At 47.3% G+C, this 15,489-nt stretch overlaps 2 protein-coding genes across 2 annotated transcripts; both read left to right on the forward strand.

Moving 5' to 3' along the window:
• Positions 1-309: 309 nt before the first annotated feature.
• Positions 310-1,817, forward strand: LOC103760113 (endonuclease domain-containing 1 protein-like). Its single transcript, XM_029963941.1, is given in 4 exon segments — positions 310-418; positions 421-593; positions 1,255-1,504; positions 1,507-1,817. Coding segments are annotated over 4 exon segments (843 nt in total).
• Positions 1,818-5,023: 3,206 nt separating this feature from the next.
• On the forward strand, positions 5,024-8,800 carry LOC103760112 (endonuclease domain-containing 1 protein). Its single transcript, XM_029963953.1, has 2 exons — positions 5,024-5,342; positions 7,424-8,800. Exons 1-2 carry the CDS (start codon positions 5,058-5,060, stop codon positions 7,967-7,969), a joined length of 831 nt encoding a protein of 276 aa, XP_029819813.1. The 5' UTR covers positions 5,024-5,057; the 3' UTR covers positions 7,970-8,800.
• Positions 8,801-15,489: the final 6,689 nt, after the last annotated feature.

The raw sequence follows: 15,489 nt of genomic DNA on the forward strand, positions 1-15,489 counted from the left end.
GTAGTGAAATGGAAAACCATGAGCTTGTCGATCCTAGGGGTATGAGGACAAGTCCATGGCTTCTTCTGCTTATTTCTGGTTATAACAACCAACATGTTGTTACAGTATTCCTGGACTTCTGGAAGTGCAGGAAAATTAGTCCAGTTTAGTTGTGAATGAATGAGCAGTGGAAACATTCCCCTTCTCTGCCAGCTGTATCCCACCAGCACAAAAATGACTGCAGGCCATGACCCGCTCTGTCCAAGTTCAGTGTCCCTCTCCATTTGCCTTCCAGGGGAGCAAGAGCCCTTCACCTGAAATCCTGCTATGATGCTGTGGCTGCTGCTGCTGCAGGTCTGGGCGAGCTGCCTCTGGCTGGGACACAGCGAGGTGGTGACATCCTTTGAAAGTTCATGTCCTTAGTTTTTCTGTGGCAATACTCCCCAAATGAAGCCCTGGAGCCTCAGAACCCAGCCTGGATCTGCCAGCACTACAGCAACAGTTATTACTATGCCACCCTGTATGACATAAACAGGCGTGTTCCCATGTACTTTGCTTACATCTACCAGCCTGGAACTGGCAAGAGACCTCAAACATGGTGTGTTGAGCCCCAGGTGAGTGTCCTCTCTTACAGCATGTCACCCTCCACTCATTAAAACATGAAATGCAGCATTTAACTAAACACTTCTCTTTCCTCCCACCCCTCCTACACGGACATGCAAAAGGACCCACTGGATGGGATTCATCTCATGTAACTTCAAACACCATCTCCACAACACATCTCCCTGTGTATGGGGTTAGAGAAGGCAAGCACTGGTGTTCCAGGAGTGTGGTACACCTGTAGCAGTCACAAGTGGAATCAGAGAATGGGGGTGGGAGGATCTGGGGAGAGCACTGGGCAGATGTTGGGCGTGGAGAAGACAGTAGGAAAGAGAACCAGATGTGGCAGGGGAAAGGTCTCACCAAAATCACCTTTCAAACCTAGGAGTGGGAAATGCTCATCGTCTCATATATCCACCCATAACTCCACTACAGGCTGCAGGCTGGATCACAAAGGTGACAAGTCAAAATGAGAACAGCAGGATTCTGAACTTCCTTTTTTTAAAAGCTCTAGTTTATCCAGAAGGGGCAATTTCTCTCAAATTCATTCATTTTCATACACTGATACAACAAAAAATAGTATGCTTGACACTCAGAGACTTCTACTCCAGGGAAACCTGCTCCATTAGTCCCATCCCCAATACTAACAATTTTTCCTTTTCTTTACCTGTCAAGCTGATGGGTTCAAATTATCCCAAAACTGTGGGAAAAGGGTCGACCCTCTTACATGGTTACAGTGTCAGCTTAGAGAAACTCAGCGAGAGCCAGGCTGTCCTCCAAGACTACAGGAACCTGATGGATTTGAGCTGGGGCCATTTGAACTCCAATGGCCATCACCTCGAGTACAGCAGCAGGATGGCTACCTTCACCCTCACCAACATAGTGCCCCAGGATGAGAAACCCAACAGCAGTGCCTGGAAAAATTACAGCAGAAAATGATGATCAGGAAGACCCAGGGCTGTACCACCACCTACGTCATCGTGGGTGCTGCACCTGGAAACATTGCCAAGGAATATGCCTGGGAATATTGCCAAGGCAGAGTTAATAAACCCAGCTACACCTGGTCGAGTGCCTGCCTCGATAAGAATCCCAAGGACATGGAACCTTGGGTGGTCATTGCCGAGAGTGGCAAGAGCCAGGTCCTGGAACTCAAGATGGGCCAGCTGAAAGCCATGTTGACACGGCTCTGTGGGAGGGGACAGGTGTCTCTGTTCCACAGCATCTGTCCCTGGGAATAAGCCTCACATCCTGGGTGTAAAAGGCTCAGGGAGTTTTGCTGAATGTCATAGAATCAGAGAATCACAGAATGGTTTGGTTTCGAATGGACTTTAAAGATCATTGAGTTACAACGCCCCTGCCACGGGCATCCTCTAGACCAGGTTGCTCAAAGTCACATCCAACCTGTTGAACACTTCCAGGAATGAGGCAGCCACGACCTCTCTGGGCAACCAGCCCTAATCTCACTACAAGCTCCTTTCAGGTAGCTGTAAAGTGTAAGGAAGTCCTCCCGAGACTCCTCTTCTCTAGACTAAAATCTAATCCTAATATCTGATCTAAACCTGCCATCTGTCATTTTAAAGGAGTTCTCCCTTGCCCTGTCACTCCAAGCCCATGTCAAAAGTTCCTCTCCAGCTCTCTTGTAGCACTTGCAGGTAGTGGAAGGGGCTCTAAGGTGTCCCAGAGCATTCCCAGCCTTAGGCTGGCAGCATGACTAAGTGTTGTTACAAAACATTTACAATTAGGCAAGGAAAAATACGTAGCCTGACAATACTAATTATATTCTGAGAGGCTGTAGAACAGCAGACTGTGACTATCTGAGTGTACTCAGAGGCAGGCTGGTCAGTCTAATGCCACCAGAGATGTTCTGCTGGGCACAGAGACACATGTAGGTTCTGCTGCAGCAGCAGCTGCAGCCCCTGGGGAATGAGGAAATGGACAGGGAAGTCACCAGACCCAGTTAACTGCTCCTGACACGTGATGCTGCAAGTCAGTCAAGCTGGGAAATATCCTGAGGAACTTGCAAATAGCAACTGTCTCCCCATTTCTGGGCAGGCATGAACAAATCTCCCCTGAGCAACAACAGGAAACTTCTCTTTTCTGTGGAATTCCCTGTTTATCAAAAGGGGCAGATTTACAACTGGGCATATATTGCAGTGGGACTCCTGAGGGATCAGACAACTGTTTCTCCAGGGGGAAGAGGCAAGGAGTGGCTCAGCTGCCTGTTCTGAAACTCTGCTTCAAGGTAAGCTCTTGCTCCTTTCTCAGCATTGACTCCAATATTTCAAGTGTTTCCTTAGCTTTGGAATAAAGAGATCAGACAAAGCATAGGCTGGAGTTGTTGAGCTCCACCATCTGCCTTCCATGGAGAAATGAGAGATTATGCATGCACTGAATTGTGCAGCTCTTTAACTTTTTGTATTAAGGAGGGCAAGGACAGAAGGATGGATTTGGGAGAGAAATTCAAGCCAAGTCACCTGGAAAATTCACACCATAATGTTGACTAAGAATCAGGAGGGGTGAGGTGTGGTGCTGAGCTTATGGAGGACCAAAATTCCACCCATGACCTTTCAAAAGACCTCTGGACAAACACAGGTACTGGCTGCACTCCTGGGCAAACTTAATCTGAAACCCTGTGTGGGAAATCTCACAACCTTCCTTCCAGGGGGATCGTATATAAACAACCAGTCTCAGACTGCAGCAGAGACATTTCAGCCTTCTACCACTCTGGGACTGTGAGCAGAGTCCTGAGCTGCTCTTTCTCACGGTAAGTTGGTTTCTATCTGTCTGATATTAAGTGAGATATATTTTAAGCTCATGGAGGGGGTGTCACAACAGGACTTTTCAGGAACTTCTCTCTTGATTAGGGGCAGAGATGGTCCTGCCCTGCAGAGCACTGTAAAAAGCCACTGCTTGTGATTTCTGTTCTCTGTTTCTGACCAGCTCCTTGGTCATCACATTCCCGATTCAGGGCTGGTAAAGAGATAAAGAACCACATGTCTTGAGTGAGAGTAAGGGTATATGTAGCTCAATATCCCATTTTCAGCTGAGAGCCAGTACAATCTTGGGTTCAGTATAGCACCTGAATGGAAGAGCTGCACATCTGTGTGAACCTGGATGGGGGCAGAGACTTGTAGGAAGTGCAGCATTGCTGTTATTTCCCTGACAAATGCCCCATGAACTAACTGCAGGTGGCTGAGCAGAGTCTGTGCCCAGCTGCAGGGCTCTGTTATGGAAAGACCCTCAGAGCAGAAGAAAGCAAGAATGGCATGAAGCTGAGTCAGGGGAGGTCTAGGTGAGGTATCAGAAAAAGGTTTTTCACCCAGAGGGTGGTTGGGCACTGAACAGGTTCCCTGGGGCAGTGGTCACAGCACCAAGCCTGACAGAGCTCAAGAAGTGCTTCAGCAATACTCTCAGGCACACGATGGGATTCTTGGGGTGTCCTGCACAGGGCCACCAGTTGGGCTCGATGATCCTGATGGGTCCTTTCCAACTCAGTATATTCTATGATTTTATGATTCTACAATAACACTTTTTATTAATAAAACTGTGTGGCAGGTTAAGGTTCAAGGGTGGCCAGTGATAGTATCTGACGGGAAAACTATATTCAAAGCAATACATTAATTCAAAGCAACACATTAATTCAAAGCAACACACCAAGAAGCTCTGATCCCCCAAAAAAGCTGGCTGGAGATAATCATTCAGCCCTCACAGAGTATGATCCTTACCCAATAGGTGTCCCTATGGGGGAGAAGACAGGTTCAGCCCATCATCTGATCCCAGAAGTTATGATGGAGTCTTCCCTCACTTCTCCCCATTTTTAACTCACTTTTACACTATTTCTTTACATTTAGGTGGAGCCTGTGTGATTTTACTCATACATATTACTCAGTGGAAAATGGTTGTACCTTGGGAGTGGATATCTCAGTGTAGTACTAGAGATAACCAGGGGATGGGGACATATGTAAGTCCAAGGAGAGTGATTGCACCACAGTTGCTGATTCAGCATCAGGACATCTTCCTTTATCTCCCTCGGATTTCAGCTGCTGTGCAGCTTATCAGCCAGAAAGTACCACTGAGGTTCCTCCTCTGCAACGGTTTCGACAGAGCCTGGCCATAGTGTCTCTGCTCTGCTCCACCCACTGTTTAATCCCCTTAGATTGTGTTGTGTGCAGGAGGTCAGGTATCCTGACTGTGTTCCATCCAGGGAGTATCAACCATATTTTCCCCTGTAATTTCCATACTGTTATCCTTTTACCCCCAGTCATCTTCCTACACACCCTTCTTGCCCTGCTGATTTTTCCATATCCCAGAGGACAGAAGTTATCCCCTCCTTGGTCTCTTGTAGTCCCCTCATCAGCCAGCTGTGTCCCATCAGCACAAAAATGACTGCAGGCCATGGTCAGCTCTCTCCAAGCTGAGTGTTCCTCTCCATTTGCCTTCCAGGGGAGCAAGAGCCCTTCACCTGAAATCCTCCCACGATGCTGTGGCTGCTGCTGCTGCAGGTCTGGGTGAGCTGCCTCTGGCTGGGACACAGCGAGGTGGTGAAGTCCTTTGAAAGTTCATGTCCTCAGTTTTTCTTCCGGGAGACTCCCCCAAATGAAGCCCTGGAGCCAGAGAACCCAGCCTGGATCTGCCAGCGCTACAAGAACGAATATTTCTTTGCCACCTTGTACGACAGAAAGGAGCGTATTCCCGTGTACTCTGCTTACATCTACGAACCTGGACCTGGCAAACGACCTCAAGGGTGGCTGGTTGAGCCCCAGGTGAGTGTCCTCTCTAACAGCATGGCACCCTCCAGACATTAAAACATGAACATTAGTATTTAAATAAACACTTCTATTTCCTCCCACCCCCATACACGCACACGCATGTAAATGGAGCCACCGGGTGGGATTCATCTCATCTCACTTCAAACACCTGCACTACGATTCCTCTGATGTGTCTGAGACAGCAGCAGGAGGATGAGATGAGTCCTATCCCAAAGGTGCCCAGTTTTCTGCATTGACCTGAGAGCAACATCAAGTCAAATTCCATTCCATTCCATTCCAAAGTCAAATGACCTCCCTCTCTGTGCCCTGCTGTGGTGGGAGACCCAGTGATGGGGAAAAGGCATCCAACAGCAGCTAAATTTGAGGGACCAAGAGTCCTGCTGGGCTGTGATCTCCACTTTGCCCTGAGCTGTTTTGCATCCCTGACAGAGCTTAATTTCTCACAGTTAAGACTGAATTTGTTTTTGTAAGTGATGTGAGAGAAGTGAGGAGAAACTCAGAATTGGGTGAGATGGCCCAGGGAAAAAGCCTTGGCACAGCCATTGAGTGGTGAGAGGGTTTGGTGAACACCTGGGGAATTTATTAAGTGATATTTCAGGCAGTGAAAAGTGAGGAGCATCAGTGTCAGTCCAGTCAGAACGAGGTGATCTCCATCCATGGGCAGTTGCCCCTAAGCACCATTGCCTCAGGCTCGGTTCAGAAGAATCCATCAGAAATACAGACCTCCACAAACAACAGAGTCCTCCCAAACCTCCTTGAGACAAACTTCAGATCTTCAGTAAAATAGGCCAAGGAAATTATAGAAGAGAAAGAGAGGAAATTCAGGGTATGGCTGAGGACGCAGTAGCAGACGGGTTTCAGGTCAAAATGAGTGACAGAAGAAAGCCATATGCCCTGTTCCAGAGGAAGGCTCAGTATGTTTCCCTAAAGATGAAAAGAAATGTGCTGTAGTTATGAAATAAAAAAACATTTTCGCTTGTTACTTACAGGAACTTGAGCAACTAATGTGGTATTGCACCACTGCAGCCTCCACATTTAGTAGAGATAAAAGTGTGTAATCATAGACTCATAGAATGGTTTGGGTTTGAAGAGACCTTAAAGATCATCTCATTCCAACCTCTCTGCTTGGGCAGGGCCACCTTCCACTAGACCTGGTCACTCCAAGCCTCATCCAACCTGGCCTCGAACACTTCCAAGGATGGGGCAGCCACAGCTTCTCTGGTCAAAAGGTTCCAGTGCCTCACCACCCTCACAGGGAAAGATTTCATCCTAGTATGTAATCTAACCCTTTCCTCTTTCAGTTTGAAGCCATTTGCCCTTGTCCTCTCACCCAATGCCCTGGTAAAATAGCCATACTTCTTCCCAAGTAAGGGGTAGAAAAGGAGAGGAGGAGATGGGGCTGAGTCCTTTTCTCCTTCTGGAAGTTCTAGGATCACCACAGCCTTTCTGCTCATCCTCTTCTCATCCTGTCTACCTCCAAGACACCCAGCCTTCAGAGAGGATATGTGAGTCCTTGTTTTCCCTGAGCTTGGAAAGCACTTATATGCTGACACATTGCATTAAAAAAGCATGCAAACCCTTCATAGAGACTGAGACAACTCTTGTGAAAATGCAGAAAAGATCAAGACAGGTGACATTGTGATTAGATGCAGGGGATTAAGGTTGGATAGTGAGAAGACACTCAGGCAGATGTGGGATGAGGAGACAGGTGAAAAGGGAACGAGATGTGACAGGGAACATGTCTCACTAAAGTCACCTTTCAAACCTAGAAGTGGAAAATGCTCATTGTCTCATGCATCCAGCCACACTCCCAGCACAGGCTGCAGGCTGGATCACAAAGGTCACAAGTCAAAAGGAGAGCAGTCGGACTCTGAGTATCTTTTGCCTTAAAGCTCTTGTGTTCATCCAGGAAGGGCAGCTATAGGATTTCTCTGGATTTATATATTTATATATTTACATACACTGAGATGACAAAAAATGTGTTCCTGACACCTAAAGACCTCTGATCCAGGGAAACTTGCTCCATTACTCCCATCCCCAGTAGTAACACCTTTTCCTCTTCTTTACCTGCCTAGCTGATGGGCCCAACCTATCCCAAAACTATGGAAAAAGAGTGGACGCTCATAAACCATTACAATGTCAGCTTAGAGAAACTCAGCGAGAGCCAGGCTATTCTCCAAGACTACAAGAACCTGACGGGTTTGAACCGTGGCCATTTGAACCCCAATGGCCATCACTTCAACTACAGCAGCAGGGTGGCTACCTTCACCCTCACCAACATAGTGCCCCAGGATGAGAAACTCAACGGCGGCGCCTGGAACAACTACGAGCAGCGAACGATGATCAGGAACACCCAGGGCTGTGACACCACCTACGTCATCGTGGGTGCTGTGCCTGGGAACAACTATATTGCCAAGGGGAGGGTTAATAAGCCCAGCTACATCTGGTCGAGTGCCTGCTGCGTGGTGGACAACAACCACAGGAAGGCTTGGGCGGTCATTGCCGAGAACGACCAGAACCAGGTCCAGCTCCTCACGCTGGGGGAACTGGAGGACACGTTGACTCAGCTCTATGGGAGGGGACAGGTTTCTCTGTTTGACAGTGAATGTCCCCGGGAATAAGCCTCACATCCTGGCTTTAAAAGGCTCAGGAGCTTTCGCCACATGTCAGGGAATCACAGAATGATTTGGGTTGGAAGGGACCTTAAAGATCATCTATCTAGTTTCAGGCCCCCTGCCATGGGGACCTTCCACTAGAACAGGTTGCTCAAATCCCTGTCCAACCTGGCCTTGAACACTTCCAGGGGTGGGTCAGACAACTTCTCTGGGCGAACTGTGCTCGTGCATCACCACCCTCACAGTCAATTTTTTCTTTCTAATATCTGATCTAACCCTGACCCCTATCAGTTTAAAGCCATTCCAAGGGCATATCACTCCATGCCCTTGTCTAATATCCCCCTACAGCTCTCTTTGAAAACACTCTAGGTATTAGAATGGGATCTAAGTTCTCCTCAGAGTCTTCTCTTCTCCAGGTGAACACCCCCAATTCTCTCACCCGGTCTCCAGAGCAGAGGTGCTCCAAGCCTTGGAGCATCTCTGTGGCCTCTGGACTCCAACAGGTTTGCCTCCTTCATGTGTTGTGGCCCCAGAGCTGGATGCAGCACTGCAGGTGGGCTCTCACCAGAGCAGAGTAGAGGGGGACAAATGTCTTGTGCATGGGCTGTAGCTGGTGATCAAGACAACTCAAGACCCCCAAAACCCTCTGACCCATTTCCAGGAAGATCTGACAGAATGGACTGTGCGTGAAAACCAATTTGCAGAGGAAACAAGAAACCTGTTTTCAGTGCAGGGAAACTATCTATATAAAGGTACCCACTGCCATGTGCCTGTATAGTAGGTCAGGGAGTAACATACAAATTTCTATGCCAAATGTGTAATTAACTAATAAAATGTTGTGAGTTTTTGAGAACTCTCTGACTTTTGTAGTTCCTTTTGACCACGAGCATTTATGAATCTTGAGTGTTCCCTTTCCCTTAAGGGTTGTGTTGTGGGAAGAATGGGAGTTTCAGACAAAGTCTATTAGAGAACCCTCCCGTTGAGTTATGAGGTGCAGAAAGGACCCCTTGCTTTCTAAACTTCTCAGAGAGAAGTCTGGGTGCATCTGGGTTCAGTCTTATCCCCAGATTTTGTCAATGGTTTAGGTCTAAAGGATTATAGAGGTGTAATTGACCACAGTTCTGTCCCACAGGATTGAGGATGATAAACCAGATAGGTTTACATGAATAGAAATGATTTATCATGATAAAAATTAAACAAAAGGATCTTAATCAGAACTATTTACTATGCAGTACAGAAGCTATAACTACTAGTATGACATAGTACACTAGGGAGCACTATTGAAGCAATTATACTAAAGCAGTTACATTAAGGCTAGTAAAAGCTAGTAAAAGCTAGTAAATTATTAAGTAGAGACTGATGTTACCATACCAATGACCCTGGGCAAATCTCTTCTGCTCAACCTCAAGGAGTGACCTTGAGGGGCATCCCCACTCAAGGGAGGAATCTCCACACACACTCTCCAAGAAGGGCTGTGTTAGAAGACCCTGCCATTAAGAAGTGGGACTGGGCTTTTACAGTATAAAATGATGGACTGTTAGTCAGATGTCTCCAGACCAGCTGTGTCAGCTCAGCAGGCTTAGATAATTTTTTAGCAGTATCACTTGCTTGTTCCTTTATTGAGTACTTTACCATCTTCATCTTCTTCTCAGTCTCAGGATGTTTAACTTTGGGATTGATGAATCCAGCTGGTTTCTGCATTACTCAACAGCAAGAGCAGCATGTCTCCTTCTTCTCCATTCAGCACTGAGGCTGTTGTTCAAGTTGTTTTATCCCATTCCAGGCAGAGCATCCTGCTACAGGTGGAACATCACATTTTTGGCACCATGGGCAGGATGCCGTGGTTGAAGGGGTGCATGCAGGATTCCATCACTCTACCTATGAATTCTGGGCAGGGAGGGCTGGGAAGTGATCCACTGGCTATTAAAAGCCAGGAGGGATCCGAGCAGCTGCAAGCCAAGACTGTCTGGGAAATGTCAGTGCTTGACTGCTCCCTGATTTTGTAAAAATTGAGAGAATATAATGCCTGTCTGACTTCCCCAGGCATGGAATGGGCTGATGGAAATTGGTATAGCCCTGAGGCTGTGGTAAAATGGATAAATGTGATGTTAAGTGAAGAAAAGGTACAAAAGGAGAAAGGTAAAGCAGATTTATGTGCAATTTTCAGAGCAGCTTTACCAGTTGCCCAAAAGGAGAAGTATGCCACCAAACAGGCAGAGGGAGAAATGACTGGATCTCTGCATGATTTGGTGGAAGGATTGCAGGATCAAACAAATGAGGAGATCAGTCTGACATAAATTTCTGTGATACACTGCTTGGATAACTTCACCCTCTGCTCTGCTTCTGAAACCTTTCTGCAGATTTAAGGCTAAACAATTTTGGGAAATGTATTCAATGTATTCAGAGTATTCAATATAATCAATGCATTCAATGTGTCAATCAAAAGATCTGTGTGTGCCAGATCATGTAGTTCCTGAGTAGTTCATAATGAAAATTATTTGCTCCAGTGCTGGACTGCAGGTTCATCTTATATATAAGCCACAAGTTGCTTCTTGCAGAAATTTCAATCCCCTAGTGATGTCACAGTCCCCAGAGCATCCTTGCAGGAGGAGGGGTGTCCAAGTCCAACCTGAAAGTGACATAACAGGTACTAAAGTGTCCCCATCAGACTGCAGTTACATCTGCTAGGAATGTGCATGAACCAAGTGGATCAGGCTGCAAACAGCTCCTACAAGCTGTGTCACTTCCAGAGGTACCAGCTTGAGCCTCAACTTCTCAACTCAGCAGCTGTTGTTCACCATCCTACAGTGTCTCATCTCTCACTCTGGACCAATGTCCTTGGGGGCTGCACTGAAACATTGGGTGGGGTTGAGGTGCAAAGTCAGGCAGCAACATGCAGGGGTCTCCAGGTGTTCTGGGTGTCCCAGCTCTGATCCCAGCCACCAGGGATCCAGGCCTGGCTCAGCTCCATAAACAGATGCACCCTGGGCCCTTGAGGTGCCCTGAGGTGTGTGAGAGCCCCGGTGGGGCTGATCTGCTGCAGAATCCTGGGGAACACCAAACCCATCTGGGCCATCAGCCAGAGGCCATGGAGGTTCCCCAAGGGCATCTCCAGTGGCTTTGGACACCTGAGCACAGGGAATCAGATTCCAGCACAGACTCTGGGTAGTGCCTGGTAGCACCAGGGACTTGTGCTCTTGTTGTCTCCATTGCCACAGTGAGAGCAGCAGTAGCACTCACTTGTGCCAGCTGGATAGCTTAGAGAGGTAAGAGAATATTTTGCTGTTTAGGAGGACAAAGTAGGAACATCACTCTGACACCCTTCTACTGGACAGCCCCTGTGCCCCAGGTCCCTGCCCCCATGGGTTTTTTCTCCTGGGATCAAATGCCAACACAGCCCACTCCTGGTGCTGGTTCAGGCTGAGGTAAATCTCTGCTGTACCTCATGAGGCTCCGTCTGACTCATTCCCCAACCTCTTCACTCCTGCTGAGTCTTGAAACTCATCCTTGTGGGGCTCATTCAGTGACCTTAGTTCTTCTAATAGATGATTGAGGTTGACATGATTCTGAATGACCAGTGTCTGTACGAGGCAGGTTTATTTTAAAACAACTTGTTTGCCGTGGAAAGGATGTTTGTAGCCATTTTGGTTGTTTTCTATAAAAGTATAGAAATGTCAAGAAGAAAAAATCTAAGGAGAAGACAGAAGGAAAGAGAAGGAAAGGACAAGAATAGATAGTGGAGAGGAAGATCACCACCCGTGGATCGGGCAACAAGACCTCCAATTTCAGTGTCTGTAGCCTTGATCCTTTGGGAGTGGGGGCCAGAGACACAGAGAGTTGGATGGGTTCTATTCATGCTGACTCCTGTCGAAATGCCCCACTGCCTTCCCTGGAGTGGGGTTTTACACAGTGTGGTGCTACACTGTGGAACTGAGTCAGGGGATGCTCGGGGGGTCTTTGGTGGTTTATGGCCCTTTCTAGTGACATGAGCACAGTTTGGCCTTGCTTCTTGCAACTGCTGCTTTGTCAGGCCAGTTGGGCCTCATCAGAAAGGAGGAAATATGATAAAAATGATACAAAGGATTGCCCCAGCTCTACCGAATCTGCTTCTTATCAGCCTTGTCCCTTATCTACCTCAAAACCACTTTAAGATGCCAGTTCCAGGTTATCAGGGACAAAATAAACCACAGGACTCAACGACTTCCTTCAAACACACTTGGGTCTATCACACTTCTTCTGGTCATTTCTGGTGGTGACAACCAACTTCTTTTCCAGTATTCCTGGACGTTTGGAAGTGGATGAAAATGAGTCCTGTTTAGTAGTGAATGAAGGATTATAGACTCATAGAAGACTCATTTTGAGTCTTGGAAGGGCCCTTCAAGATTATCTGGATCCAATCTGCTGCCATGGGCAGGGACACCTTCCACTGGACCAGGTTGCTCCAAGTCCCATCTAACCTGGCCTTGAACATTTCCAGGGATGAGGCAAACACAGCTTCTCTGGGCAACCTGTGCCACTGTCTCACCACCCTCACAGCCAAGAGTTTTGTCCTAGTTAGGACAGCTGAGACCAGTTAATCACTGGATGGGTGTAACCCAAAACTGTGTATTCTATAGCCTTCCATGCCATTTCCCAGAAACTGTTTTCGGTAGACTATTTACACCCTCTGCCTAGAGCAGCCTGACTCCTCAGGCTACAAAGTAGGTGTTAAGAGGCCTGCAGTACAGAAGGGTGGCCCCCTGTTCCTCACACCCTTTGTGAAACTCCCCGCCCTGAGGAAAGTACTGAGCATTCCTGTCTGAACTGGAGGATATCTAATCTTGGAGTCTTGGAACTTTTTTTACCACTCGTGGGATCCAGGGGAAGACTGCAGATCACTGCTCTCAACCAGACTGCAGACCACCACTCTCGACTGGACTGCAACCACCACTTTTGACAGACTGCAACAGCACTCTCACCAATAGGTTTTCCCCCTCTCCCTTTACTTTGGACTCAGGGGACCCAAAGAACACCACTCTGTTCATGGCCCAGGGTGCTGGGTTATACACTTGGGTTTTGTGGGTTAAAACCAATTGTTGTCTGTATAATCGTACTTATTGTATTATTTTATTCAATTGTTATTCTGATTTATAATCTCTCTTTTGAATTGAGTTCATTTTCCCCTGCTGGTTTAACTTAAACCAGCACAAGTTTCTTCCTCATATCCAAACTAAATCTACACTCCTTCAGTTTAAAGCCATTCCACCTTGTCCTATCAACTCCAGGCCCTTGTGCAAAGTCTCTCTCCTGCTCTCTTGCACACCCTTAAAGAATTGGAAGGGGCTCTAACATGTCCCCAAGACCTTCTCTTTCCCAGGCTGGTGGCAGGAATACGGGCTCTTACAAAGCCTTGGCAATCCAGAAAGGGAAAATATGCAGCCTGGCCATATTAATTATCTCCTGAGAGGCTGCAGAAGAGCTGACTGTGAACATCTGGGGGTGCTCCGAGACAGGTTGGTCAAAGGGCACCAGAGATGTTCTGCCAGGAACAGAAACCTGTGTGGGTGCTGCAGCAGCAGTGGCTGTGGCCCCTGGGGAATGAGGAAATGGACAGGGATGTCACCAGAACCAGTTAACTGCTCCTGACCTGTGGCTTCAATCAGCTACCTTTGGAGAAACCCAGAAGAAATTGCAAATAGCAACTGTCACCCAATTTCTGTGAAAGGATGAACAAATCTCCCCTGATTAACAACAGAAAACTTCTCTTTTCTGTGGAATTCTCTGTTTATCAGATTTACAACTGGGCATATATTGCAGTGGGACTCCTGAGGGATCAGCCAACTGTTTCTCCAGGGAGAAGAGGCAAGGAGCGGCTCAGCTGCCTGTTCTGAGACTCTGCTTCAAGGTAAGCTCTTGCTCCTTTCTCAACATTGACTCCAGTATTTCAAGTATTTCCTTAGCTTTGGAATAAAGAGATCATACAAAGCATAGGCTGGAGTTGCTGAGCTCCACCATCTGCCTTCCATGAGAGTTTATGCATGCACTGAATTGTGCAGCTCTTTAACTTTTTGTATTAAGGAGGGCACAGAAGGATCCATTTGGGAGAGAAATTCAAGCCAAGTCACCTGGAAAATTCACACCATAATGTTGACTAAGAATCAGGAGGGGTGAGGTGTGGTGCTGAGCTTATGGAGGACCAAAATTCCACCCATGACCTTGCAAAAAACCTCGGGACAAACATAGGTGATGGCTACACTCCTGGGCAAACTTAGTCTGAAACCAGGTGTGGGAGATGTTATAACTCTTCCTTCCAGGAGATCATATATGAACAGCCAGTCTCAGACTGCAGCAGAGACATTTCAAAGTCCTCTGCCACTCTGGGGCTGTGAGCAGAGTCCTGAGCCCATATTTCCTATGGTAAGTTGGTTTCTCTTTATCTGATATTGAGTAAGTGAGGTATATTTTTAAGCTCATGGAGGGGTTGGTTCAAAAGAACCTTCAGGAACTTCCCTGCTTGATTTGGGGCAGAGATGGTCCTGCTCTGCAGAGCACTGTAAAAAGCCACTGCTTCTGGCTCATATTTTGAGTTTCCTTCTCACTCGTCCCCACGTTCCTGATCCAGGGCTGGTAAAGAGAAAAAGGACCAGACGCCTTGGGTGAGACAAGGGTTTGTGTAGCTCTATATCCTGAACTGATTGGATATGAAGAGATAAAGGTCAGGGCAAAGGGTCAGAAGAGAGCAAATGTGCAAGGTGCCTTGTCAAGTCTTCCACAGTCCTCAGCCCAGACCCTTTTGCAGTGTCAGGTGGACTGTAGCAGCTTTCTGTCCCATGAATCCTTCCAGCTGCCTCTCCTGCCTGCCTTCTTGAAAATGCTAATTATTTTAAAATCACTCTGTTGATTTTAAAATAGCCTTTTAAGTATTGTCTATAGCACTGAAAATGGAAATATCACTGCTATCCTTAAGCCTCTGGTGCATCAGAAAGAAGACAAAGCTCCCTACTTGGCTGCCACCATCAGAGGGACTTTTCAGTGTTGTCTCCAAGAGCAATGATCTCACTGAGTGCTGAAAATCATGTCAATGCTGAGCCAGACAAAAGAGGACTTGTTTCTGTTGAAGAAATAGAAATTCCTGCAACAGTGCCCTTTACTGTACAGGAACTTGTCCAACTCCGGGAGTTTGGACAAGGTGACCTTGTCCCACTGCTGTGCCTCAGACCCTCAGAGTCACATAACTTTGCTGTGAGAGCGGATTGGACATGAGGTGGGTTTGGATTCCTCCTGGGATAAGATGAATTCTCCCACTGCTGCTTCCTGTAGTCACCTTAACCCTCTTTTAGATTTCAGCCTGTTTGCCCTGGCACTTTTCCATATCCAGGAGGCCAGACAGTACCCTCTTCTTGGTCTCTCATAGTCCCCTTGTCAGCCAGCTGTGTCCCACCTGCACAAAAATGACTGCAGGCCATGGTCAGCTCTCTCCAAGCTGAGTGTCCCTCTGCATTTGCCTTCCAGGGGAGCAAGAGCCCTTCACCTGAAATCCTCCCACG

This window comes from Manacus vitellinus, unplaced genomic scaffold (assembly GCF_001715985.3).
Source record: "Manacus vitellinus isolate BGI_N305 unplaced genomic scaffold, ASM171598v3 scaffold_65_pilon, whole genome shotgun sequence".
NCBI lineage: Eukaryota > Metazoa > Chordata > Aves > Passeriformes > Pipridae > Manacus > Manacus vitellinus.

Bases quoted from the DNA above. Each gene is read 5' to 3' on its own strand.
- LOC103760112 (XM_029963953.1), top strand. From the start codon at position 5,058: ATGCTGTGGCTGCTGCTGCTGCAGGTCTGGGTGAGCTGCCTCTGGCTG. The intron at 5,343-7,423 runs GTGAGTGTCCTC...TTACCTGCCTAG, and splicing joins GGTGGCTGGTTGAGCCCCAG to CTGATGGGCCCAACCTATCC.